Raw genomic sequence first — 27382 nt, 5'->3', positions numbered from 1 at the left:
AAATATTCACACAAAAAATACAGAAAATCTGGTTTACAAGGAACCTCAAACATGTATGTTTATAGATTCATTATTTTCAAAATGCAAAATATGAAAACGGTGCAAGTGTACATTGTCAGATGAATATAGAAGATCATAAAGCGTCTTTCTCTTCAAACATCATCATGTAGGGACATGGTAAACAGTTTGTTTAGTCTGGGAAAATACGGAAGAGTCCTCAATTTCTGAATACACAATCATAGTGCCTGTAACCAAGTTGCCAAGGACAAGCTCCAGGATCAATATAACTGATATTTTCATGGCAATATATGTGAGTGTACAAGTACAATGATCTCCATGCCATAAATGAGGACGCGGCTCTAAAAACATCCTTTTTTGGTCACATTTTATGGATTTAATTATTTTAATAATCATTCCACTCTTCTATCTTTATTTAGAATTCCCATTCATATGTACAAAGAAAGGAGGTGTAAATGCCCCTGTGGCAGATGAATCCACAACATCTCCGTCAGCTCTGTGAGTCTCCGTCAAGGTTTCTACTTGTCTGCATTTTTGTGTGACTGAGAGAACTGGTATCCACACATCACTCAATTGGTACTTCTGGAAATTCCAGAAACCTACAAATCTCATGTCCAGATTCTTCCTGGAAGTGGCTCAGGGAGGATCCAGTTCCCATGGTGGGGAGCACAGCCAAGACACTGGGACTCACTTCAAACTGCTGTGTGGTCTCAGACACTCACACAAGCTCTCTTCTGCAGTGAATAGTTATACACCTGTAAGTGGTGGAAAATTTTTATGTTCATAACCTATCTTGAGTGTGTATGTGGAAAAATGGAAGATAATTGATGATAAGTAATCAGGCAGCAAGTGAGGTTGGAGAAAGCACAATTTACTGACACATATCCTGTCCGCAAAACCCTGCCATGATCCACAAATGTGTTCTGAGCAACTGTATCATAAGGATACTAACTGCTAAATTTGATATGTAGTCAGAGGACATGCAAATAGCACCCCACTCTACTATTAAGCCAGCCCAGCCTGTACCCTTCGCTAGGAGAGAAGCCCCAGCCCCAGGAACCTTAGGTGACCCCTTTCAGGGATTGAGACAGAACACAGAAAACTCACCATGCAGTCTGTGCTCTGGTGGGTTTTCCTTGTCACTATTTTAGAAGGTAATTCCTGGAGAACGGAGACTTTGACTTTGTGACTGGAGGTGAGTGAGAGAAACATGATGTGGGACAGTTCCCTGACCAGGATGTCTTGTGTCTGCAGGTGCCCAGGGTGAGGTGAAGCTGGTGGAGTCTGTGGGAGACCTGGTGAAGACTTTGGGATCGATTAGACTCTCCTATGTGACCTCTGGATTCACGTTCAGGAGCTACTGGATGAGCTGGTTCAGCCAGGCTCCAGGGAAGGGGCTGCAGGGCGTCGCATGGGTTAATACTGGTTGAAGCAGCAAAAGCTATGCAGACACTGTGAAGGGGCGATTCACCATCTCCGGAGACAATGCCAAGAACACGCTTTATCCGCATATGAACAGCCTGAGAGCTGTGTATTATTGTGTGAGTGACACATTGAGGGGACTTCAGTGTGAGTCCAGACAGAAATCTCCCTGTTGAAGGGAATCAGGACCTGTTGTGATGGTCATCAGACATTTGATGGAAGAGTGGACTCATTCCATTGTACAACATACACTGATCTTACACTACATGTTTAAAACAGTAATTTAAATAAAATCTGTAAAATTAATTACAACCTAAACAGTGTTAAATCCCTTAAATTCATAGTGTAACTCAAGAAGATGTTTCTAATGACCAAATATTATATTATTCAGGGATTTATTAATTAGTAGTTCTGTGAAACCGAAGAGACAATACACTATCAAGGGGCAATTTCTTGATCTGAATAGTACATAATGAGTTATACTATGAAGCATAATTAATCTTTCTATTTTAAGGTTTTATACAGTATTTGATTTGAGAGTATAGTGTCTACTTTCATATACTGTCTTTAACTGCTCTTTTTAAAAAATTTAAACGATTGGTCTTCTGTTTAATTGCTTTCTATATGAGGGAAGGAAGAACATAAGAACTGATAAACATTAACATATTATCCATAAATCAAGTCTATTCAATTAAATCAGTAAAACCAGGAAGCTCCTGGAAAGGTGCAGATGATGTCCTGTGAGGAGCAGGACTAATGTCCATTCCTGAGACTCTGAGCATGGAAAGGCTGATCCCCATGTCAGTTGTCGTGGAAGAAATGAGGATCCATTGGAGGTGGTTGAGGGTGATGCAATGTGCTGCATATGCCTCAATCTATTGACCTTTACACTTCAGAAAACTTAAGATCTGAAAAGTGACATGGTGTTTTTTTTTTCCTGAAATACAGCAATGAAAATGGGAATGTTTAAGAACTGACAGAAAATCTATCATAATATATATATATATATATATTTTTTTTTAAAAATGTCCCTATGCTTTAGATATTTTCATCTACTTTTGCTAGAAGGAGAGAAATTATACCTCAAATATAACCATTGTGATATGAGGTAATGAGATTATAAATGTTTGATTGATCCATTTTATCCCTAACTGGGATCATATATTAATTAACCAAAACCATCATGACTCCACTGTGGTAACATGTGGCTTGTAATTCAAACCACAGCTCCTTTTCCTAACTCACCGAAGCCCGCACCTCACTTTCACCCTGTCCAGACACCCATCATCCCATTATTGTTTGGTGACTTCCTGCACTAATGGAAAAGGCCTATAAATATGGGTTGCTGCTGGATGCTCATGAAGCATGGACAAGTGTCCACTGACATTCATCTGAGGCTCTTATTCCTCTATATGGAATAGGTCAGAGGTCAATTATTTTACCAGGTGCGATTCAACTGACCTTCATCACCTGACACCAAACATGAATTCCTGTTTCTACTTCAATTTTTTAAATAATTTAATGTCTAGTTCTATATACTAAAAATCCCTCAACTTCCCCAGGCACTTCGTGAAAACCAGCGATTGCACTGCTGGGGATTTACTATAAAAATACAGATGCAGTGAAATGTGGGGACACTCTCATCCCAATGTTTATAGCAGCAATGACCACCAAAGCTGAACTGTGGAAGGAGCCTCGGTGTCCATCAACAGATGATGGATAAAGAAGATGTGTTCTATGTATACAATGGAATACTATTCAGTCATTAGAAAAGACAAACCCCCACCATTTGCTTCAATGTGGGTAGAACTGGAAGATATTATTTTGAGAGAAGTAAGTCATTCGGAGAAGGATAAACATTATATGGTTTCATTCATTCAGGGAATATAAGAAATAGTATATAATATAAGAAATATAGGGGATCCCTGGGTGGCGCAGCGGTTTGGTGCCTGCCTTTGGCCCAGGGCGCGATCCTGGAGACCCGGGATCGAATCCCACGTCGGGCTCCCCGTGCATGGAGCCTGCTTCTCCCTCTGCCTGTGTCTCTCGCTCTGTCTCTCCTTCTATGTCTCAAGAATAAATAAATAAAATATTTTTAAAAATATAAGAAATATATAAGAAATATAAGAAAAATGAAAGAAATATAAAAAATATAAGAAATATAAGAAAAATATAAGAAATATAAGAAAAAGAATAAAGGGGAAAGGAGAGAAAGTGCGTAGGAAAACTCAGAGGGTAACAGAACGTGAGAGATTCCTAAGTCTGAGAAATGAACAAGAGGTAGTGGAACGGGAGATGGGCAGGGGCCAGTGTACCTGCATGGGAGTTAGTAAGTGTAAGAAAACACTGTACAGTTTTGACAATTTAAAAGTGAAAGTACCCAAACTAATAAAATCATGAGTAAATGAGGAGGAATCACAACAAACACCCAAGAATTACAAGCAAGTATAAGAATAGATAATGAGCAGTTATAAGCCAACATATTGGATGATCTGGAGAAATGGATGAAATCTTAGGAACATAAAGAGTATCGAAACAGAAACAACAATGAATGGACAAGCTGCACAGAACAAATACATGGAAATGAAAATCAATCATGATTAATAATCTCCCAAAGGCAAGATGATGCAGATGATACCCCAGGGAAATTCCACAAGAACAATCAATATCTATTCTTCTAAAACTAATCCAAATCATAGAAATTAAAGGAAAACTGCCAGACTCATTCTGTGATGTCAGTTGACCCCAAACCAAACATCCCAAGAAGAAGGAGAATTACAGAACAATACCACTGATAAACCTGGATGCAAATTTCTCACCAAGATCATAACCAGCAAGATCCAACAATATATTGATAGGATTATTCATGAAAAGAACCCGTGTAAAGAACCCTTTAGGCTCCCTCAGCCAGTTACATAAATATTTGGTGGCATTCACACTTTTTCCATTTCAAGAGAGGAAAACCTGCCTCCAAATCATGGTTAACAGGGCTCAGAAGGCTCTGCAAACAACCCTTGTCATCCGCTCACTCATTCACTGACCCAAACCCAAATCCTGGCCTTAAATATCTACAAACGCAACACTGTACACAAAGATAAAATCAAAATGTGAGACAAGGTTCCATCAAAATCGTAGAGGAGAACACAGGAAATACCCGTTTTGAACTTGGCCACAGCAACTTCTTGCAAGATACATCCATGAGGGCAAGGGAAACAAAAGCAAAAATGATTATTGGAACTTCTTCAAGATAAATAACTTCTGCACAGAAAAAGAAACAGTCAACAGAAGGGAAGATGATGTTATCAAATAACATATAAGGCAAAGCGCTTGTATCCAACATGTGTAAATAACTTATCAAACCCAACACACGAAACAAGGAATCCAGTTAAGAAATGGGGAGAAGGTATCCCTGGGTGGCGCAGCGGTTTGGCGCCTGCCTTTGGCCCAGGGCGCGATCCTGGAGACCCGGGATCGAATCCCACATCAGGCTCCCGGTGCATGGAGCCTGCTTCTCCCTCCGCCTGTGTCTCTGCCTCTCTCTCTCTCTCTCTCTGTGACTATCATAAATAAATAAAAAAAAATTAAAAAAAAAAAGAAATGGGGAGAAAACATGAGAGGAATTTCTCCAAATAAGACCTACATATGGGATGAGCACTGGGTGTTTTTCTGTATGTTGGTAAATTGAACACCAATAAAAATTAATTAAAAAAAAAATGAAGACACACACAAAAAAAAATAAGACCTACATATGGCCAACTAGTCCATGAAAAAATTCTCCACATCACTTTCTATCAGAGAAAAGGACATCCAAACACAATCAGCTGCTACTTTACACAACAGAGAATGGCGAAAATTAATAAGAAATAAAACAACACATGTTCGAGAGGTTTTAGAGGAAGGGGAACACTCTTCCACTGTTGGTGGGAATATGAACTGGTACAGCCACTCTGGAAAACAGTGTGGAGGTTCCTAAACGGTTAAAAATAGATCTGCCCTATGACCCAGCAATTGCACTGCTGGGGATTTACCCCAAAGATAAAGGTGCAGTGAAAAGGCAGGATACCTGCACCCCAATGTTTATAGCAGCATTCTGTGCAATAGTCAAATTCTGGGAGAAGCCACGATGTCCTTTGAGAGACAAATTGGTAAACATGATATGGTTTATATATACAAAGGGATATTTCTAAGTCGTTAGAAAGGAACAATAGCTACCATTTGTATCAACGTGTTTGGAACTACAGAGTATTATGCCAATGATATAAGTCAGTCCCAGAAGGACAATCATCATACTTTGTCTCATACAACGAAAGGGAACATATGGGAAGGAGGTAAAATGAGAGGGGATAAATCAGGAAGACAAAACATGAGAGACTCTACCCCTGGGAGTCAGAGAAAGGGCTGGGGAAGAGAGGTGGGTGGTGGGACTTGGTACCTGGTGACGGGCACAAACGAGGGCACATGATGAGATGAGCACTTGGTGTTGCTCTATGTTGGGAAATTGAGCTTAAATAAATATTGAATAAATACATGAAAAACAAACTATTAAAGAGAGAGAACATTATGAGCAATAACATGCCAACAAATTCAGCAATCAGAGAAAAAATGGATGCCTTCAAGTAAATGTAGAAACAACCCAGTTGGAAACAGGAATGAATAGAAAATCTGTAAAAACTCTAAACCAGGGAATGAAAATCAAACATATTTAAAATCTTCTGACAATCCAAAGTCCTGGGACAGATGGCTACCCCTGGGAATGCAAAAAGTATTGAAATAGAATTAATACCTATCCTGAAAATTTTCCAAAAAATAGAAATTAAAGGAAACTTCAACGCTCATTTTCAGAGGGTAGCATTGCCTTGACCTCAAAAGCAGACAAAGATCCAACCTAAAAGGGGAATTACAGACTAATATCCTTGTTGGATATGGATGCAAAATTTCACCAAGATCCTAAGCAACAGGATCCACCAGTACGTTAATAGGATAATTCACCATGACGAAATGGGCCTAATTTCTGGTCTGTACGGGTGGATCAGCATCTGCAAATGTAACACTGGGATTTGGATCATTAATAAATCAAAGGATAAGGACCATTTTCATAAAGACCTCCAATAACCAAAGCAATCCTCAAAAAGGAAAGCAAAGCTGGAGACATCCTGATTCTGGTTGCAAGGTAAATTACGATGTTGTGATCACCAGGACAGTATGGCGCTGGAAAAAATACAGACTTATACATAAATAGAAAACTTTAAGAACCCATAAATGGACCCAGAATAGTATGGTCAAAAAATCTTGACAAACAGGAAAGAATATCCAATGGAAAAAAAGAAAAACTCTTCAATAAATACCATTGGCAATATTGGAGAGCCACATGCAGAAGAATGAAAGTGGACACTTGTTTTACATCATTCACAGAAATGGACTCAAAGTTGATGAAAGACCTCAGTGTGAGTCAGGAAACCATCAGAATCCTCAGGAGAACACAGGCAGCACCTTTTCTACCTCAGCTGCAACCACTATTAAATGTGTCTCCAGAGGCAAGGGAAAACAAAGGAAAATGAACTATGGCAACTTCATCAAGGAAAGAGCATTTTCACAGGAAGGAAATCACTCAAAGTAACTAAAAGGCAACCTAGAGAATGCGAGAAGATATTTGGAAATGTCTTATCAGATTAAAGGCTCGAATTCAAATCTAAAATGAACTTATCAATCTCAACACACACCAAACATATATATCTCCAATCAGAATTGGGCAGAAGTTGTGAACAGACTCCCTGTCCTGAGTGAGGTCCCGCACCACACCATATATTAGGGAGCTGATCCACATGCAAAAGGAAATTCATTTGCTCTCCTAGATCTGCTATATATCAGACAAAATATTAAAGAATCTGACAAATAACAGGGAAAATATTTATGCACCTAAATCTCAGATTACCCTTGAAATTAGGCAATAATAAAATAAAAGATATTAAAATCAGTCAACCGGAAGTTAAATAATTTGTTTGCATATACATTGTCAATGAGGAAAATTATTTCAAAACCAATTACAAGTAACTAATGAGCTCAAAGAAAACTCAGGATATAAAATCAATATAGACAATAAAGTTAAATCCTACACACTACCAACAAATTTTCTGTATAAAATTTACAAAACAATCTCCTTTACACTGGTACCAAAATTAAATATTTATAATTAAACGTCATTAAGCAGAGAAAATACTGTTTAAAAATGACCTTTTCTAATGAAAGACTTTTAAAAAGGAACATAAATGCAAAGATAAATACGTTGATGCATTAGAATATCATAAATCCCCTGTGAACCCAAAAGAAACTGATCTGGGGCTGTGAAGCAATCTTTGTATATAACTTATTAAGAAATGAATCTAACTTGGCAGGTGACTATATAGTCAGGGGACATGCAAATAGGGCCCTCCCTCCACTGATTAAACAAGCCCATCCCCGACCCTGCAGCTCTGAGAGGAGCTCCAGGCCCAGGGTCTCCAGGTGACCCCGTTGAGTGCTCAGGAAACAACACAGACAAACCACCATGGAGTCTGTGCTCTGCTGGGTTTTCCTTGTCGCTATTTTAAAAGGTAATTCATGGAGAACCAGATACCCTGAGTCTGTGAGTGGAGGTGAGTGAGAGAAACAGGATGTGGGACAGTTTCCTGACCAGGATGTCTTCTGTCTGCAGGTGTCCAGGGTGAGGTGCAGCTGGTGGAGTCTGGTGGAGACCTGGTGAAGCCTGGGGGGTCCCTGAGACTCTCCTGTGTGGCCTCTGGATTCACCTTCAGTAGCTACAGCATGAGCTGGGTCCGCCAGGCTCCTGGGAAGGGGCTGCAGTGGGTCGCAGGTATTAGCAGTAGTGGAAGCAGCACATACTACACAGACGCTGTGAAGGGCCGATTCACCATCTCCAGAGACAACGCCAAGAACACGCTGTATCTGCAGATGAACAGCCTGAGAGCTGAGGACACGGCCGTGTATTACTGTGCGAAGGACACAGTGAGTCGACCTCAGTATGAGCCCAGACACAAACCTCCTTATAGAAGGGGATCGGGACCACCAGGGGGTGCACACTCCTCACCACTTCTGTCTTGAAGGCCCAGGAGCAGGTGCAGATGGAGGTTCTGGGCAGGTTTCCTGTCAGGGTCTGGGGCTTCCTCTCCAAGGAGCAGTTTCCCCCAGGGAGTCTCTCTGGGCACAGGATTCTGTGCTTACATATTCAGTCTCTAACTTACACATTTTGTTGTCATAGAAAGAGAAATATTCCAATTCCAAAAATGAGAGTGTCTCCCTCTTTGCTTAATCATTATTCAGTTTCTGATTAGGAAATTTGGTTGGTTTTAGTCAACAACTCTTCTTATATGCTCAAGGACATATCTGCTTAAAATTTCTTAATACTGTTTGTAAATACCAGTTTATTACCCATATCTCCATTTACCACAGCTTCTCTTTTATAAGAGTCCCAGCTCTATACATGGAACATGAAACAACCACCCAGCTCACTGTGCAATGATTTTATTTTATTTTATTTTTTATATTTTTTATTGGATTTCAATTTGCCAACATATACCATAACACCCAGTGCTTATCCAACCAATTGCCCCCCTTACTGTCCCTCACCCAGTCACCCAACCCTCCGCCGACCTCCCCTTCCACTACCCCTTGTTCATTTCCCAGAGTCGGGATTCTCTCATGTTCTGTATCCTTCCCTGACATTTCCCGCTCATTTTCCTTCCTTTCTCCTTTTTTCCCCTTTCTCGATTATTTATATTCCCTGAATAAATGCGAACATTTGTTTGTCATTTTCCCATTGGCTTACTTCACTCAGCATAATACCCTCCAGTTCCATCCACGTTATTGCAAAGCGTGGGTATTCCTTGTTTCTAATATACAAGGATTTTAGAAACAACATAATGTTCATGCTGGTCATGACACTACAAAGGGCTCAAAAATCAAGTGGAGAGATGACTGAGTGCAGGTGTGACTTCAGTCTTGAACCACTCTTACAGAATCAATATCAGTGTGAATCTGGGAAAGCAAGGGACCCAAGAAGTACGTGGTGAGGATGTGTAGTCTGAAGAGCCTCCTCCCGCCTCCACACACAGACACGAGAGTACAAACCTTTATCACCTTCATCATGGTGTCTATTAAGAGCAGGGCAGTCCTCTCAGCACGTCATAAGTGCTTGGAATTTGGAAGGACACTGGATCATGGTGTGTGTTGTGGGACAGTTGTAGGGATGAGGTCCTGCTCCAGGAGGGGCTTGTGTGGAGTCAGTGTCCCACCTGCATCAAAGGAGGGAATTCAATGGTTCCTGATGGATTTTCCATGGGTGGGGCAGGAAGAGAAGAGGCAGGACTGGTGATCACAGGTGTCAGCTGGTGACACTCAAAGATATGGTATGATGACAAATTATACTAAACTATTATGAAAACTGAGAGAACAAAGGTGGAGGAGGACTTTCCACCTGCAGCGGATAACTCATGGATCCTTCAGGTGCTGATATCAGCTCAATCTGTGTGACCTCTACATCCCTGTTTTGGAACCTAATGTCCATGTGTTGGGAGGATGAGCGGGGGCCTTAGGGGAGCACTTAGGTCTGGAGGTGCAGCTTCATGATGGGATCAGGGACCTTATACACCAGGACTAGGAAAGCTCCCTGCCTCTGGGCCCCATATGAGGTGCCAGGGAAAGGATGGGCTAGGACATGGGCACTCTCCAGATACCCCATCTGGCTGTACCTGGACCTCAGACATCCCATACTCCAGAGCCGTGAGAATGAGTGTCTCTTCTTTAATCCACAGAGTCTGGGAATGTGGTGACCTCACCCAGAAACACTTAAACAGGGTCTTACCTCTTATTTGTCCTTTACAATCTAGTCCCACGAAAACACTCAGGTAATGACAAAATACAGCAGGAAATCCACACCTGGACTCACTGTCCTCAGTCACCGTCCATGCTGTGCTTATATTTTATGACATGCTGTCCTTAGTTGCTGTGCATCACGTTTGTGCTACACATTCTCCCTAGAACCCTGGGGTTTGTTAGACCCATTAGAATCCTGGGATTCCATCCTCTTTACCACCTGTGCACCTTCAAGGCAGCATATCCCCATGGAAGCGGACATTAAAAGATTCAGATTTTCCTCTCTGCTGCTCATGGTACTATGCAGAATATTCTGGATCAGCCTCCCTCCTGTCATCATCGCTACAGCTATATGTCCCCATCACAACATCCACACCTCCTACATCCAAAAAGTGGTCGATTTTTCTACATGTCAACTTGCAGTTTTTGTTCTCCCAGACCTCTGAGTGATTTCATCAGAAATCAGACTATTGCATAACTACCTATCATGTTCCATTTATGAGACAAGCTCAAGGACCCTATTCCGAGATCTTAAATCCTCCCTCCCAATGCTATTATAGCAAGGACCATGTGGATAATTCCCTCCAGTTTATATGCTGAAGATCAAAAGGGGATTCTGGAATTTTATTTCAAAATCATCTAAATTAATTTCCCTCCCAACTCTTATCTCAGTCCTGTGGATTCTGTTGCTGCTTGAGTGTATGTTGTACAATTATTATATTATTTTGCAGTAAGTAATGGTGACATGTGTGATCCATGCACATATTGTCCCGAATGAGTGACATAGAGAGGAAAGCACCTCTCAACATGTGACACGGGCTTTGGGCAAGAGGTCGGGCATCCTTCACAAGGACAAGAATTGCGGGGATATTATTATCACAATTCTGTGTCTTCATTCTATTGAGGTAGATACTCTATAGATGATGTGGGCATCTGGCAGTCTCTCAAATGCACATGATTCCTTCAGGGATGGAAAATGCTGGAACAGGGGGCAGAACAGAAGTCCTGTCTCATTTGGCAGGGTTAAAAGGACTGACATGAGAAACCCAAAATTGGAGGTGGATCAGAGCAGGAAACTGGAATTGAATTCCGTAACCTTGGCATTTTCCCTAAGTCTCTATATTCCTCTGTATGTACAAAAGCCAGTTCTATATCCTGCTCCAGAATGACAGCTTTATAATAAAGAGGTCCCATAAGGTGCTGGGTCTGCGTTCAGAGAGTGTCTGTGGTGTGTGGTGAATGCGCTGCGGTGTCCTGTTTTGGCTGCTATTCCCTTCAGGCCAGGCGTCTACACAGGCCCTTCTTGCCTGCAGTGGGCAGTGTGTGTTCTCTGGCCATCATGTGGTGAGTTTTAACGGGTTGTGCTCTGCTCTGCTTGTGAAATGAGCCCTGATACCACGTGCACTAGAACTGAGGCCCTACTGAATTCTCAGGTTAGGAGATGTGGGTGGGCAAGGGTGCAGCTGCTCTGGAAAACCATATGGTGTGACATCAAATAAGTAATAGTAGACCAACCCTATGATCCAGCAAATGCACTACTGGTCATTTACTCTAAGAATATAAAAGCACTAATATGCCTGGGTGGCTCAGCAGTTGAGCACATGCCTTCAGCCCAGGTCATGTTCCCAATCTGAGGATTGTGTCTCATATTGGACGCCTGGGAGGAGCCTGTTTCTCACTCTTTGTCACTGCCTTGTTCAGTTTTCCATGAATAAATACATAAAATCACTAAGAGGAAAAAATTCTGAGACACCTTGGTGCCTCAGTAGTTGAGCATGTGCCTTGGCTCATGGCTTAATCTCAGAGTCCAGGGATCGAGTCCCAAATTGGGCTCCATGCATGGAGCCTGCTGCTCCCTCTGCATATGTCTCTGCCTCTGTGTGTGTCTGTTTTTCTCAGGTATAAATAAACGAGGTCTTTTAAAAAATAAAATAAAAATAATACAAAAATACAAATTCAAAGGAATACATGCACCTGGTTTTTTACAGCACCATTATGCACATTAGCCAAACTATTGAAACTATCGATACATGGAATGAAATCTAATCCATTTGGAACGATGGGCATGGAGGTAGCAAGTATAATGCTAAGTGAAGTGAGTCAGTCAAAGTAAGACAATCGTTGTATGATTTCAGTCATATATTGAGTTTAAGAAAGAAAGAATGAGCAAAGGGGAATAAAGTCAATACCTAGATCTAGTAATAGCCCCTTCTTTATAGAGTACAAGCTGATGGTTATCACATGGGAGGTAAGTGGGGTATGGATGATTTGTCAAATGGGGATTAGGGAATGTATTATTGTGTAGGACAAATTGTGAGAACCCACATCCTGGGAATGTCAGAAAATCTGGTGTGAGGTAACCGGGGGGGAGGGCTGAGGAGGTTACAGGGACAAGGATTTTCCTGACTTCCTCACACCAATGAGTCAGGCGTTTGGGACAAAGTTAATGCTCTTGTGTGCACGCCATTCTCTCTAGGAAGGTTGGGAGCAACAGCTACACTGAAGGGATGATACAGGTTAAACAATTTGCATGAAGAAAATATGTGTTACTTTCTGTAGGGGCAATATTTGCAATCTCTATATGGGTAGAAGGAGAGGATGTCCCTTGAGACATCATCTGGGAAGACTTTGGAGGTGTCAGGCTTCAGATTCTGGACTGCGGATGTGTCATCAATGAGCTTGGACTATCTCCTTTTTTTGACATGTGACAAGGTGTTTGGGGTAAAGAAGTAATGTGAACCCCATGGATGAATTTCTCTGTCCCAGTCCCCATGGGAGAATCACAACATTATATTCCCCATTATGGCAAGGGAAACAAAAGCAAAAAAGAATTCTGGGAGCACCATCAAGATAAAAATGTTCTGAAGAATAAAGGAAACTCTCAACAAAACTGAATCACAAGCTACATAAGGGAGAAGATATTACCAAATGACATATCAGACAAAAGGCTTGTATCCAACATGTATAAAGAACTTATTAAAACTCATCACCCAAGAAACAAGGAATCCAGTCAAGAAATGGGGAGAAAACATTAACAGACATTTTCCCGAACAAACCTACAGTTGGCCAACAAGCACATCTGTATAAAAAAATCAACAGCACTGTTCACAGATTTAGAATAATCAGAAAATATTTAGGGAACCACAAAGACCTCAAAGAGCAGCAGCAATCCTGAAAAAGTAAAGCCAAGCTTACGAAATCCTGATTCTGATTGTCAAAGTATATTACAGCATTGTGATCATCAGGACACTATGGCACTGGCACAAATACAGATGTGTAAATAGAAAAGTTTGAGAACCCAGAAATGGACCCTAAAATCTGTGGTCAAAAAATCCTGACAAAGCAGGACAGAATATCCAATGGAAAAAAGAAAGTCTCTTCAGCAAATAGTGTTGGGAATACTGGAGACCCACATGCAGAAGAATGAAAGGGGACCCTTCTCTGACATCATTCATAACAATGGACTCAAAGTTGATGAAAGAATTAAATGTGGGTTGGGAATCCATCAGATTTCTCAGGAGAACACAGGCATAACCTTTTATACCTCAGCTGCAATCACTTCTAGAGGTGTCTGCAGAGGCAAGGGAATGAAAAGGAAAATGAACCATGGCGACATCATCAAGGAAAGAGCATTTTCACAGCAAAGGAATCACTCAAAGTAACTAAAAGTCAACCTACAGAATGGGAGAATATAGTTGGAAATGTCTTATCTATTTAAGGGCTGGAATCCAAAACATACAAGGGGCTTATCAAACTCAACAGCCACCAGTATCTCCAATCAGAATTGGGCAGTAGTTGTGAACAGACGTCTTGTTGTGTCCTGAGTTCCCACATCACGCCATATATTAGGGATATCATCCACATGCAAAATGAATTTCATTTGCTCACCTAGAACTGCTGTATATCCATCAAAATATTAGAACAAATAATCTGACAGAAAAGAGGGAAAACGTTTATACCCCTTATTTGGAGATTACCATAGAATTTAGGCAATAATAAAATAAAAGATATTAATATCAGTCAACAAAAGAAAAATAATTTGCTTCTACATGACATTGTCATATAAATAATGAATGAGAACAAGCCTTACAAAAACACTTAGAAATAACTAAGGAGCTCAGGGAAAATTCAGGACGTAAAATCAATTTATACAATAAAGCTAATTTCTACACACTAACAAGAAATTTTTGGTATAAGATTTACAAAACAATTCCCTTTACACTGCTATCAAAAATAAATATTTATGATTATACCTCATTAGGGAGAGAAAATCCCATTTAGAAATGACCAATATTAATGAAAGTCTTAAAAAGGCACAGAAAGGCAAAGATAAATACATTGATGGGTTAGATCATCATAAATACTCTGTCCCCCCTATAGAAAGTGATCTACGGTGGTGAAGTAATCGTTGTATATAACATGTAAAGAATTCAACCTAAGTCTGGAGTTAATTATATAGTTAACGACATGCAAATAGGGAACTCCACTGATTAAACCAGCCCATCCTGGACCCTGCAGCTGGGAGAGAAGCCCCAGGATATCCAGGTGACCCCATTCAGTGCTCACGACACAATAAAGACAAACCACCATGGAGTCTGGAGTCTGTGCTCTGCTGGGTTTTCCTTATCGCTATTTTAAAAGATAATTCAGGGAGAACAAGAGACCATGAGTCTGTAAGTGGAGGTGAGAGAAACAGGGGATGTGGGACCGTTTCCTGACCAGGATGTGTTGTGTCTGCAGGTGTCCAGGGTGAGGTGCAGCTGGTTGAGTCTGGCAGAGACCTTGTGAAGCCTTGGGGGTCCCTGCGACTGTCCTGTGTGGCCTCTGGATTCAGCTTCAGTAGCTACAGCATGAGCTGTGTCTGCCAGGCTCCTGGGAAGGGGCTGCAGTGGGTCACAGAAATTAGCAGTAGTGGAAGTAGCACATACTACGCAGATGCTGTGAAGGGCCGATTCACCATCTCCAGAGACAATGCCAAGAACACGCTCTATCTCCAGATGAACAGCCTGAGAGCCGAGGACATGGCCGTGTATTACTGTGCAGACACAGTGACTTGACCTACGTGTGAGCCCAGACACAAACCACCCTGTAGAAGGGGATCAGGCCACCAGGGGGTGCAAACTCCTCACCACTTCTGTCTTGAAGGCCCAGGAGCAGGTGCAGATGGAGATTCTGGGCAGGTTTCCTGTCAGGGCCTGGGCTTCCTCTCCCATGAGCAGTTTCCCTAGGGAGCCTCTCTGAACACTTGATTATGTGTTTACCTATTCAGTCTCTTTCTTAAGAGACTTAGAAATTCAAGTATAGCACTGCAATTACTTGTACTTAACTTTTCCTGACCCGAAATATTAATCAATTACAGATACCTCCATTCGTGTTATCTGAACTTTTTTATGAGACCCAGTGGCACTCTGTGTATCACAGGACCCCAAGCTAACATGCTGTATTGAATATCACGGTATAGTGGAATTTCCAATCAACACAAGTGAATAGAGACATTCTACAAAAAGGTTAATAACAGCCTGAGAGTGCGAGAGATTCCCAGCATCACATGGTAGGGATGTGGACTCGTAGGTCACTCACACACACACACACACACACACACACACACACACACACACACTCATGAGAGTATAAATTTTTATCAGCCTCACCGTCATGTCCGTTGGGAACCAGGCAGGCCTCTCATTACATTATAAATCCCTGGATGGTGCCAGGGAAGGACACTGGTTCAAAGTGTGTGTTGTGGGTCAGTGGTGGGGATGGAGTCCTGCTCCAGGAGGGGCTTGTGTTGAGTCAGTGTCCCAACTGTATCAAAAGAGGGAACTCCTGGGTTATTGTTTGATTTCTTATCCTATTTGTGGAGGAGAATAACGAGGAAGGAGCGTCAGTGAGCTAGCAGGCAATAAAGAATGGACATGGTGTGGGGAATAATTTCACTAAACAAGTATCAAAGTGGAAGGACAAAAGAGACACATTTACATTCTCAGTAGACAAATATGTGAATCCCACGAAAAGGAGAGGAATAATATATGGAAGCAGCACAAAACATAAAATGATAATACAAATAGGCCAAGATCCTACCAGGTCTCAGATGGTAGCTGTCCTCTCCCCAGGGTCACCAGCTGGTTCTTAAGGTCATGTGTACACAATGTGCTCAGAGTCCAGAAGCTTCTACTGGATCCATTAAGATCCTAGGGGTAAGGACCGGGATTCAAGGACCTTCCACCTGCAAAGTATGACTCATAGATTATTCAGGTGCTGACATCAGCTCACTCTGTGTGACTCCTACGATCCTCATGTTGGAACCTAAATCCATGAGATGGGGGGAGGTGGTGGGGCCTTAGGGGAGCACTTAGGTCAGGAAGTGCAGACTCATGATGGGATCAAGGCCCTTATACACCAGGACTGGGGAAGCTCCCTGCACCCTGGCCCCATGAGGTGACTGGGAAAGGACTGGGTAGGACGTGGGTGCTCTCCAGACACATCTGCCTGCACTTGGACCTTAGATGTCCCAGATTCCAGAGCTGTGAGAATGAGTCTCTGTTGTTTGATCCGCCCAGTCCATGTACGTTGTTCCAGCACGTCATACAGGCTAAACTCAATTTTTTCTTTGTTTAAATTAAATTTACCAGCATTTACTATACACTCAGTGCTCATCACATCATGTGCCGTCCTTAACTCCCTTCACCGAGTTACCCCATCCCACACCCTTTCCCTTCCAGTGACCCTTAGTTCCCCCCCCCCCGGAGTATAGTGTCTCTCATGACTTGGCTTCCTCTCTGTTAATACCCCACTAAGTTTCAATCCTTCCCTTATGGTCTCTTTCAGTATTTCTTATATTCCACATATGAGTGAGACTATATAATTGTCTTTGTGTGATTGATTTATTTCTCTCAATAGGATACCTCCAGGTCCAACCATGTTAAGGAAATGTAATTTCATGTTATACTTCATTTCTGATGGAGGTGTAATATTCCATTGTATATGTAAACCACATCTTCTTTATCCATTCATCTGTCGATGGACACTGAGGCTCCTTCCATGATTTCTTTATCCACTCTTCTCTACCAGCACATCATGACGCCTCCCAGAATTTGGCTGTTGTGGACATTGCTGCTGTGAACATTGGGGTGCAGGTGTCCATTCGTTTAACTACATCTGTGTCTTTGGGGTAAATACCCTGTAGTGCAATGGCTGGGTCCTGGGGTGGCTCACTTTTTTAGGGCATACCATTCAGTTTTCTGGAGTGGCTGAACAAGCCTGTATCCCCACCAAAAGTGGAAGACAGTTGCACTTTCTCGATATCCTCACTTATATTTATTGTTATGGACATGCTACTGTATCCATTCTGAGTTATATAAGTGGCATTATTGTGCTCATCCCATCAAGTGCCCTCCTCAGTGTCCATCATCCAGTCAGTTACCCCAACCCCGCCTACCTCCCTTTCCACCACCCCTTGTTCTTTTCCCAGATTTAGGAGTTTCTCATGCTCTATCACCCTCACTGATATTTCCCACTCATTTTCTCTCCATTCCACTAAAATCCCTTTCACTATTTTTTATCAAAGTAGAGAGATGCCTGGGTGACTCAGGAGTTTAGTGCCTGCCTTCTACTCAGGGTGTGATCCTAGAGTCCAGAGATTGAGTCCCAGATCGGGCTCCCTGCATGGGGCCAGCTTCACCCTCTGCCTTTGTCTCTGCCACTATCATGAATAAATAAATAAAATATTTAAAATATATCTAAGTGTCTATCATCAATCTCTCATATATTCATCTCAAGTCTATTTGAGGTCTCTTCATCTAGCTCAGCCTTTATCCTATTGCCATGAGCCTGTCAGGAATCTGAACTGAATTCCTGCAATCTCTTCTTAGACCCCTAATGATTAGATCATAGTCAGCCCCAGGACTGATGCTCCATTTCCTTCATGGTGGCTATTTGTTGTTCACTAAGTCCACACCTGAGATAGTTATGATCTCTGTGCTGCATCAGAGGAACATAGTCCAGGTTCTGTAAAGTACGTCCCTGCTCCCTAAGTTAACAGGCCCCTGTGTCAGGTACACGTCTCAGGAGAAGTGAGGCAGCCTCCCCCCATAGGAATCGTACCTGCAGATCACAGATTAGGTGCCCTGTCTTGTTGTCTGTGCCCTCAAGGATGTGGATACCACATCCAGGGAATGCAGACACCTGTGTCCAGGCAGACAAAGCCCATCAGTACTGACCATCAGGATCAATGTCTTCAGGTGGTCTATGCTGTGCAGGTAGCAGTTCACAAATGGTCAAGTACATCCATGTGGAAACTGAAAGAAATGTGATCTTTGGAACCAGTAAATTTATGTATCGTTATATTTACAGCAGGTTAGTTACCAATATAAAATTTCTTCATTCAATTATGTCTGGGATAAATGTTACATTTGACTGTATATACGACTAGATTGGTAAATTTCTCTGCACCAATGTGGAACCTCTTAAATTCCTTTTTAAAAGATACATTAGGCTTAATTAAATTGTGAAAAAAAATAAATTGTGATCCACTCATTTGTCCAACACAGATTCTTATGCTCTAAATGTTGTGGACATTTTTTGACCTGATTCCAATACAACATCTAGACCACGTGCTTGTCCAACAGCAAACAACATGCCTTGTGGGTTCAATGAGGAGATGCCCATCGGTCTTCCTGGGAGGTCCCGGGGATCCTGAATCAGTGGCTGTCCACTTATAGGGCAGGATTCCTCCCAAACCTGCCCAATTTTTTCCTCAACAAATGGATTAAGTCCACTCTCAGGCAGTATGAGCTCACTGCTGTCTCCTCAAGGCAGGGTGTGGTGTCTGGGGAAGGCAGAGCTGTGTTCTGGAGGAAGATGAGTTTATAGGGCCTTCTCTGTGTCTGGTGAGAGCTCCTCAAGTTTAGGGTCTCAGATGTCAGATTGGGACTGTGAGGATTGTTGTGATTGTTCATGACTGAGAAGACCTGAGTCTCCTTGTGCTGACACTCCTGTCCCAGCTGATGCTGCAAGAGTCAGACCCAGGACCGGGGAGGGGTTCACAGACCCCACACCTCAAAACAACTGCCTGTGGAGTCTCCATATGAAACAGTGATTTTGGTAGCAATGCATCCACCAACCCCAGGAGAGTGGGTGCAGTGAATTGGTTCATAATATAGTTATAACATAGGCAACAGCCTGTCCCCCCAGGAGCCACATGTCCATCTTCAGAGTCCAGTACCAGTACCAGTGCCCCTGTAGCTGAGCTCAGGTCCCACCAAAGAGGAAGCCATGTCTTACTGTGCAGGAGATATGGGGAGGGGCTGTCAGTGTGAGTCTAAACACACTCCCTGCAGGAACAGGGCAAGGGATGGGCTGCAGGTGTGTTGAGGTCATCAGCAGATATTTAGGTCACCAGAGGGATCTCAGTTCACTGGGAGGCACTCAGGTCATTGGAAGCACTGAGGATATAGGTGGAGCTCTGGTCACCAGGGATATTCATAGACTGGGGCCATTTAGGAATCACAAGGATAGGATAACACCCAGGAAGAGATGTAGAATGTGAATTGTCTTTCTTCTTAGCTAAAGAAAACATTGTGGGTTTGTAGGTCTGCATTTACAAAAGTCATGATATTTTTACTCATAGTATACGTTCATATAATTAGGTGTTAAGTCATAAAAATTTATAACCTAAAATATCCATTAAATACCATCTGGAAAACGAATATTTTGAAGAAAAATATTTTTAATTATTTACATTTATGATTGTAGATTTCATGATAAATATTTAAATTCTTAACTAAAAAGTATTAGAATTAATTTGTAACTGAGCAGGGAACATTTTTCCATCTCTTTTTGTCTTCCTCAATTTCTTTCAGAAGTGTTCTGTAGTTTTAGGATGCAGATCCTTTACCTCTTTGGGTAGGTTTATTCCTAGGTGTCTTATGCTTTTGGGTGCAATTATAAATGAGATTGACAACTTAATTTCTATTTCTATAGTCCCCTTGTTAATGTATAGACATGCCACTGATTTCTGGGTATTGATGTTGTATCTTGACACACTGCCGAATTGCTGTAAGAGTTCTAGCATCTTGGGGTGGAGTCTTTTGGGTTTTCTATGAACAGTGTCATGTTGACTGTGAAGCCAGAGAGTTTGACTTCTTCTCTGCGAATTTGAATGCCTTTTATTTCTTTTTTTTTGTCTGATTGCTGAGGCTAAGACTTCTAGTACTATGTTGAATAGCAGTGTTTTGAGTGGAAATCCCTTTCGTGTTTCTCCTCTTTTTTTTTTTAAAGATTTTATTTATTTATACATGAGACAGAGAGACAGAGAGAGAGAGAGAGAGAGAGAGAGAGAGGCAGAGACATAGGCAGAGGCAGAATCAGGCTCCATACAGGGAGCCCAAAGTGGGACTAGATACCGGGTCTCCAGGTTCAGGCCCAAGGCTGAAGGTGGTGCATAACTGCTGAGCCATCGGGGCTGTGCCTCATGTTCTTATTTTAGCAGAAAGCCTCCCAATGTTTCCCCATTGAGAATGTCATTTGCTGTGGGCTTTTCATAGATGGCTTTTAAGATGCTGAAGAATGTTCCCTCTATCCTACACTCTGAAGAATTTTGATCAGAAATGGATGCTGTATTTGTCAAATGATTTCTCTACATCCATTGAGAGGATCCTGTGGTACTTGTTTTTTCTCTTGTTGATATCATCTATCACACTGATTGCTTTATGAGTGTTGAACCAGCCTTGCATCCCGGAGATAAAATCCTAATGAAAGAGGGATGGATGTATACTCTAAACATTACAGAACACTTGTGAAATACAGGAAGGAAGAGAGAAGTAGATAGATAATATTTATTCTCATAGATTAGAAGAAAAAATATTGAAACATTATGCTACCAAAAGCAAATTACACATTCAAAGCCATCTGTATAAAAATATCACCAGCATTTTTCTTTTTTTCTTTTTTTTTTTCACCAGCATTTTCACAGAGCTAGAGCAAATAATCTGAAAAATTTTAGGGAACCCACAATACCTCAAATAGTGAAAGCAATTCTGAAAAAGTAAATCAAAGCTGGAGACATCCGGATTCTGGCTGGCAAGGTAAATTACAAGGTTGTGATCATCAGGACAGTATGGCACTGGCACAAATACAGGCATATAGAAAAATAGAAAAGATTGAGAACCCAGAAATTGAACATGAAATCTGTGGTCAAAAAGTCTTGCCAATGATTTTCCAGTGTTTTATCACGGCCTGCAAGGGCTCACATGCTTGGGTCCTCACGCTACACTTCCACATCCTCACTGAATATTCTTTTCATTCTTTGCAGGTGACAAGCCCTTGCACTTGTCTTTCTCTCTGCCTAGAGTGCTATTCCTAGTTGTTTTCAGGCCTGGTTCTTTATTTCCCCCATATCTCCCCTCCAATGTCCTGGCTTCAACAAAACCTTCTGTAACCACCTAATCAAACATGTTCCATCCTTTATTCCTCACATCTTGTTTATTTCCTTCAAGGCATCGAATCTGTAATTATCTTAGTTACCTGCTTATTTTCCTTTTCTCTACATTAGTTTTCGTTGCTGCTGTAACAACTTATCACAAACTTAAGAGGCTTAAAATAACACGCACTTGTTATTTTACAGTTTTTGAGGTCAAGAAGCCCAAGATGGATCTCACTAGGCTAAAATCAAGGTGTTGTAGAGCAGTTCTAGGAAAGCTTGTTTTCCTGCTTCTTCCAGTTTCTAGAGGCTGAATGCAATCCTTGACATGTGACCCCCTTCTGTCTTCAAAACCAGCAGTGGCCAGTTGAGACTTTTCTCATATCACATTAGCCTGACATTGACCCTTCTGTCTCCTGCTTGTACTTTTAAGGACTCTTATACTGGGCCTAACTAGAGAACACAAAATAATCTCCCTACTTTAAGGTTAGCTGGTTATCATCCTTAATTTCTTCTGCTACTTTAATTTCCCTTTGCCATGTAATATAACATATTCACAGGTTATGGGGATTAGTATACAGGACATCCTTGGGAAGACATTATTCTACCTACCACACTTCTTCACTAAAACGTAAGCTCCATGAGGGCAAAGACATTGTCTTGTTCAGTCCAGTATCCTTGGTTCCAAATATCAAAGGCACTTAAGGTATTTGTTGAGCTAATGAAAAAATTAAAACACTATTGCTTTGTTGATGCTCTTGACTTTTTCTGACTCTTGTCCTATACTTTGTGCTCCTGTATAATTTTTTACATCTCCCAGCAATAGTACCACATCTCATCTTGTATTCATTATGTTCACATGCTTATCATTAAGACCTTGGTCAAGGTGAAGTGTCATGATAATATGTCAATAAAGGATTAAGTGCTGTGAAAGATGTGTTGAATCAATAAATTTTAAAGTAAAAGGGAAAGTAAAAGTTTCCAAAAGATTTATGTTAATGATTTTGTAATTATTTTCATGATTCCTAATAAAGTATAGAATATTCTAAAAAAAGAGTCTTGCCAAATCAGGAAAGAATATCCAATGGGGAAAAAACGAGGTCTCTTCCACAAATGGTGTAGGGAATACTGGAGACCCACAGCAGAAGAATGAAAGGGGGCACCTTTCTTTCATCATTCACAACAATGGACTGAAAGTTGATGAAAGATCTAAATGTGAGTCAGGAAATCATCAGAATCCTCAGGAGAACACAGGCAGCACCTTTTCTACCTCAGCTGCAACCACTTCTAGACGTGTCTCCAGAGGCAAGGGAAAGAAAAGGAAAATGAACTATGGGGACTTCATCAAGGAAAGAGCATTTTCACGGCAAAGGAATCACTCAGTGTAATTAAAAGTCAACATACAGAATGAGAGAAGATTTTTGGAAATGTCTTATCAGACTAAAGGCTCAAATCAAATCTACACTGAATTATCAAATGCAACAGCCACCAGTATCTCCAATCAGAATTGGGCAGAAGTCGTGAACAGACTTCCTGTCCTGTCCTGATTTCCCACGTCACACCATATATTAGTGAGCTCATCCACATGAAAACGAAATTCATTTGCTCTCCTAGATCTGCTATATTCAAACAAAATATTTGAACGAATAATTGGACAGAGAAGAGGGAAAACATCTATGCCATTGAAGAGTACCATAGAAATTAGGCAAGAATAAAATAAAAGATATTAAAATCAGTCAACAGGAAGAAAAACAATGTGTTTGCATATACAAAGTAATCGAGGAAAATCCTTGGAAAAAAAACACTTGGAAGTAAGTAAAGAGCTCAGGGAAAATACAGGTTATCAAATAAACATAGACAATAAAGTTAATTTCTACACAGTAACAACAAATTTTCTGTAAAAAATTTACAAAACAATCCATTTTATACTGGTATCAAAAAGAAATATTTATGATTAAACTTCATTATGGAGAGAAAATTTTGATTAAAAATGACCTATATTAATGAAAGACTTTCAAAAGGCACGGAGAAATGTAAAGATAAATACGTTGATGGATTAGAACTTCAAAAATCCACCGTCCCACCTAAAGAAAGTGATCTGGGATTGTGAAGTAATGCTTGTATATAACTTGTAAAGAAATGAATCTAAGTATGGGGCTGACTCTATAGTGAGAGGACATGCAAATAGGGCCCTCACTCCACTGACCCTGCAGCTGGGAGAGCAGCCCAGGCCCCAGGATCTCCAGGTGACACCATTCAGAGACCAGGACAGAACACAGACATACGACCATGGAGTCTCAGCTGGGTTTTCCTTGTCGCTATTTTAAAAGGTAACTCATGGAGCTCAATGGACCTTGAGGCTGTGAGTGGAGGTGAGTGAGAAACAGGGGATGTGGAACAGGTTCTTGACCAGGATGTCTTGTGTCTGCAGGAGTCCAGGGTGAGGTGCAGCTGGTGGAGTCTTGGGGAGACCTGGTGAAGCCTGGGGGTCCCTGAGACTCTCCTGTGTGGCCTCTGGATTCAAATGCAGTAGCTACTACATGTATTGGATCCACCAAGCTCCAGGGAAGGGGCTGCAGGGGGTTGCACGGATTAGCAGTGATGGAAGTAGCACAAGCTACGCTGACCCTATGAAGGGACGATTCACATCTCCAGAGAAAACACCAAGAACACGCTGTATCTGCAGATGAACACCAGAGAGCCAAGGACACGACTCTATTCCTGTGCGAGGAACACTGTGAGGCGACCACACAGTGAGCCCAGACACAAACCTCCTTGTAGAAGGGGATCGGGCCCACCAGGGGGTGCGTACCCCTCACCACTTCTGTCTTTAAGGCCCAGGAGCAGGTGCAGATGGAGGTTCTGGGCAGGTTTCCGGTCAGGGTCTTGGCTTCCTCTCCAAGGAGCAGTTTCCATCAGGGTGTCTCTATGAACACTTGGTTATGTGTTTACCTCTTCAGTATCTTTCTTAGAGACTTAGTAATTCAAGTGTAGCACTTGCACTTGTACTTAAATGTTCCTGACCTGAAATATTAACCAATACAAATAACTCCATTCACACCATCTGAACCTTTTCATGATTCCTAGTGCCTCTTCCTGTGGGTCACAGGACCCCAAGCTAACATGCCCTCTAAACATCATGGGATAGAGGAATCTTCAATCAACACAGTAGATAGAGACCTTCTATAAAAATGTTAATATCAGGAAGAGAGAGAGAACATAAAGACTCCTAACTCGGGGAAACGAACTGGGGGTGGTGGAAGGGGAGGAGGGCGGGTGTTGGAGGGGAATGGGTGACGGGCACTGAGGTGGACACTTGACGGGATGAGCACTGGGTGTTTTTCTGTATGTTGGTAAATTGAACACCAATAAAAATTAATTAAAAAAATGTTAATAACATCCAGGGAGTGAGAAAGATTCCCAGCATGAAATGGTAGGGAGGTGGACTCAGAGGTCAGTCACACACACACACAATCACAAGAGTATAAGCTTTTATCACCTTCCACTTCATGTCTGATGGGATCTAGGCCAACCTCTCATCACGTAATCCCAGGAATTTGCCAGGGAAAGACACTGGCTCAGGGAGTGTGCTGTGAGTCATTGGTGGGAACGGGATCCTGCTCCATGGCATTTTGGGAGGAACTGGGGCCTTAGGGGAGCACTTAGGTCAGGAGGTGCAGCCTCATGATTGCATCAGAGCCTTTATACACAAGGACTGGGAATTCTCCCTGCACCCTGAACCCATGTGAGGTGACAGGCAAAGGACGGGCAAGGATGTGGGTGCTCTCCAGACAGCACATCTACCTGCACCTGGACCTCAGTCTTTCCAGACTCCAGAACTGTGGGAATAAGTGTCTGTTTTTTAATCCACCCAGTCCATGTAGGATGTTCCAGCAGGGGGCACAGGCTAATCTCAATTTTTTTCTTTGATTAAATTGAATTTACCACATTTACCATGCACTCAGTGCTCATCATATCATACACTCCCCTTAACTCCCATCTCTGTTATCCCATACTCCACCACCTCCATTCTAGTGACCCTCAGTTTATTTTTTCCCACTTAAGTGTCTCTCAAAATTTGTCTTCCTCTGTAGTGTTACTCCACTAAGGTTCAATCCTTCAATTATGGTCTTTTTCAATATTTCTTATATTTCACATATGAGTGAGGCCATATCATTGCATTTTGGTGATTGATTTATTTCTCTCAATATAGTGCCTCCTGTTACATCCATGTTTAAGGAAATGTTATTTTATGACATCCATCACATCTGATGGTTGTGTAATATTCCATTGTATATATAGACCACACCTTCTCTATGCATTCATCTGCCAGTGGACACCGAGGCGTCTTCTACATCTTCTTCATCACTCCTCTGTCGAAGGGCATCATGACTCCTCCCAGAGTTTTGCTATTGTGGCCTTTGCTGATGTGAACTTTGGGCTGCTAGTTTCCCTTCACTTCATTAAAATGAACATTCTGAGTGGCAGACTGATTCCCACCAGTGCATGATATGAATATGGACCCTGAAGGACACACACACATACACTTTCTCACACGCACACACCACACACACACAAGTGTATAAAAACTTTATCATCTTCCACCTGAGGGTATTATTTATTTCCCTTAACCTTTCCTCATGGTCTTTTAATAGTTTTTCTCTTTTCTCCTCAGCTTCCTTCCTTAAAATCAACTTATGTTCTATGTTGCTCATTCTTTCTTCCACCACATTAACCCTCATTGTTAGGAACTCCAGGTCAGATTGCATCTCATCTAATTGATTTTTAATTTCAGCCTGATCTAAATTCTGCAGTCATGAAGTCTCTTGATTCTTTTATGTTTTTTTTCTAGAGTCAGAAGTAGCCTTATAAGCAAAAGATGAATGGATAAAGATGTGGTTTATGGATACAAAGGAATATTACTCAGGAATTAGAAACGACAATTACCCACTATTTGCTTCGCCATGGAGGGACCTGGAGGGTATTGTGTTGAGTGAAATAAGTCTATCAGACAACGACAAACATTATATGGTCTCATTCATTTGGGGAATATTAAAAATAGTGAAAGGGAATAAAGGGAAAGGAGAAAAAATAAGTGAAAATATCAGTGAGGGTGACAAAACATGACAGACACCTAACTCTGGGAAATGAACAAGGGGTAGTGTAAGGGGAGGTGGGCGGAGGGTGAGGGTGACTGGGTGATGAGCATCAAGGGGTGCATTTGGCGGATGAGAAATGGGTGGGCTATATGTTGGCAAATTGAACTCTAATAAAAAATAGTAAAAAGTAAAATAAAACAAAGATTGTAATAAAGGATGAAGAAGAATACTATATAAGACAGAACATAAAGACTCCTAACTCGGGGAAACGAACTAGGGGTGGTGGAGGGGGAGGAGGGCGGGTGTTGGAGGGGAATGGGTGACGGGCACTGAGGTGGACACTTGACGGGATGAGCACTGGGTGTTGTTCTGTATGTTGGTAAATTGAACACCAATAAAAATTAATTTAAAAAAAAAAAAGAAAAAAAAAAAAAGAATACTATATAAGAAACATGGCTTATCCAACAGAAGATCTATCTTTTCTAAAGTTTCCTACTGCTAACGTTGGAGAAGACAAGTGAACAAACCAATTAACCCTAATTTTAATGACACTCAT

At 41.6% G+C, this 27382-nt stretch overlaps 1 protein-coding gene and 1 gene segment (V, D, J or C); both read left to right on the top strand.

Annotated features, from left to right (window-relative positions):
* Positions 1–27382, top strand: part of LOC140599256 (immunoglobulin heavy variable 3-74-like) — a 571793-nt gene that overhangs the window by 23638 nt on the left and 520773 nt on the right.
* On the top strand, positions 7927–15365 carry LOC140599457 (uncharacterized). The gene is made up of 4 exons (XM_072762550.1): positions 7927–8030; positions 8132–8442; positions 9453–9495; positions 15049–15365. The coding sequence occupies exons 1-4, from the start codon at positions 7985–7987 to the stop codon at positions 15363–15365; spliced, it is 717 nt and encodes a 238-aa protein (XP_072618651.1). The 5' UTR covers positions 7927–7984.

This window comes from Vulpes vulpes, chromosome 6, assembly GCF_048418805.1.
Source record: "Vulpes vulpes isolate BD-2025 chromosome 6, VulVul3, whole genome shotgun sequence".
NCBI lineage: Eukaryota > Metazoa > Chordata > Mammalia > Carnivora > Canidae > Vulpes > Vulpes vulpes.
This window is presented reverse-complemented; position numbering and strand designations above follow the sequence as displayed.

Coding starts and splice junctions, on each gene's coding strand:
- LOC140599457 (XM_072762550.1), top strand. CDS start 7,985: ATGGAGTCTGTGCTCTGCTGGGTTTTCCTTGTCGCTATTTTAAAAG. Junction 8,031..8,131: donor CCTTGTCGCTATTTTAAAAG/GTAATTCATGGA, acceptor TTCTGTCTGCAG/GTGTCCAGGGTGAGGTGCAG. Junction 8,443..9,452: donor ATTACTGTGCGAAGGACACA/GTGAGTCGACCT, acceptor CCACTCTTACAG/AATCAATATCAGTGTGAATC.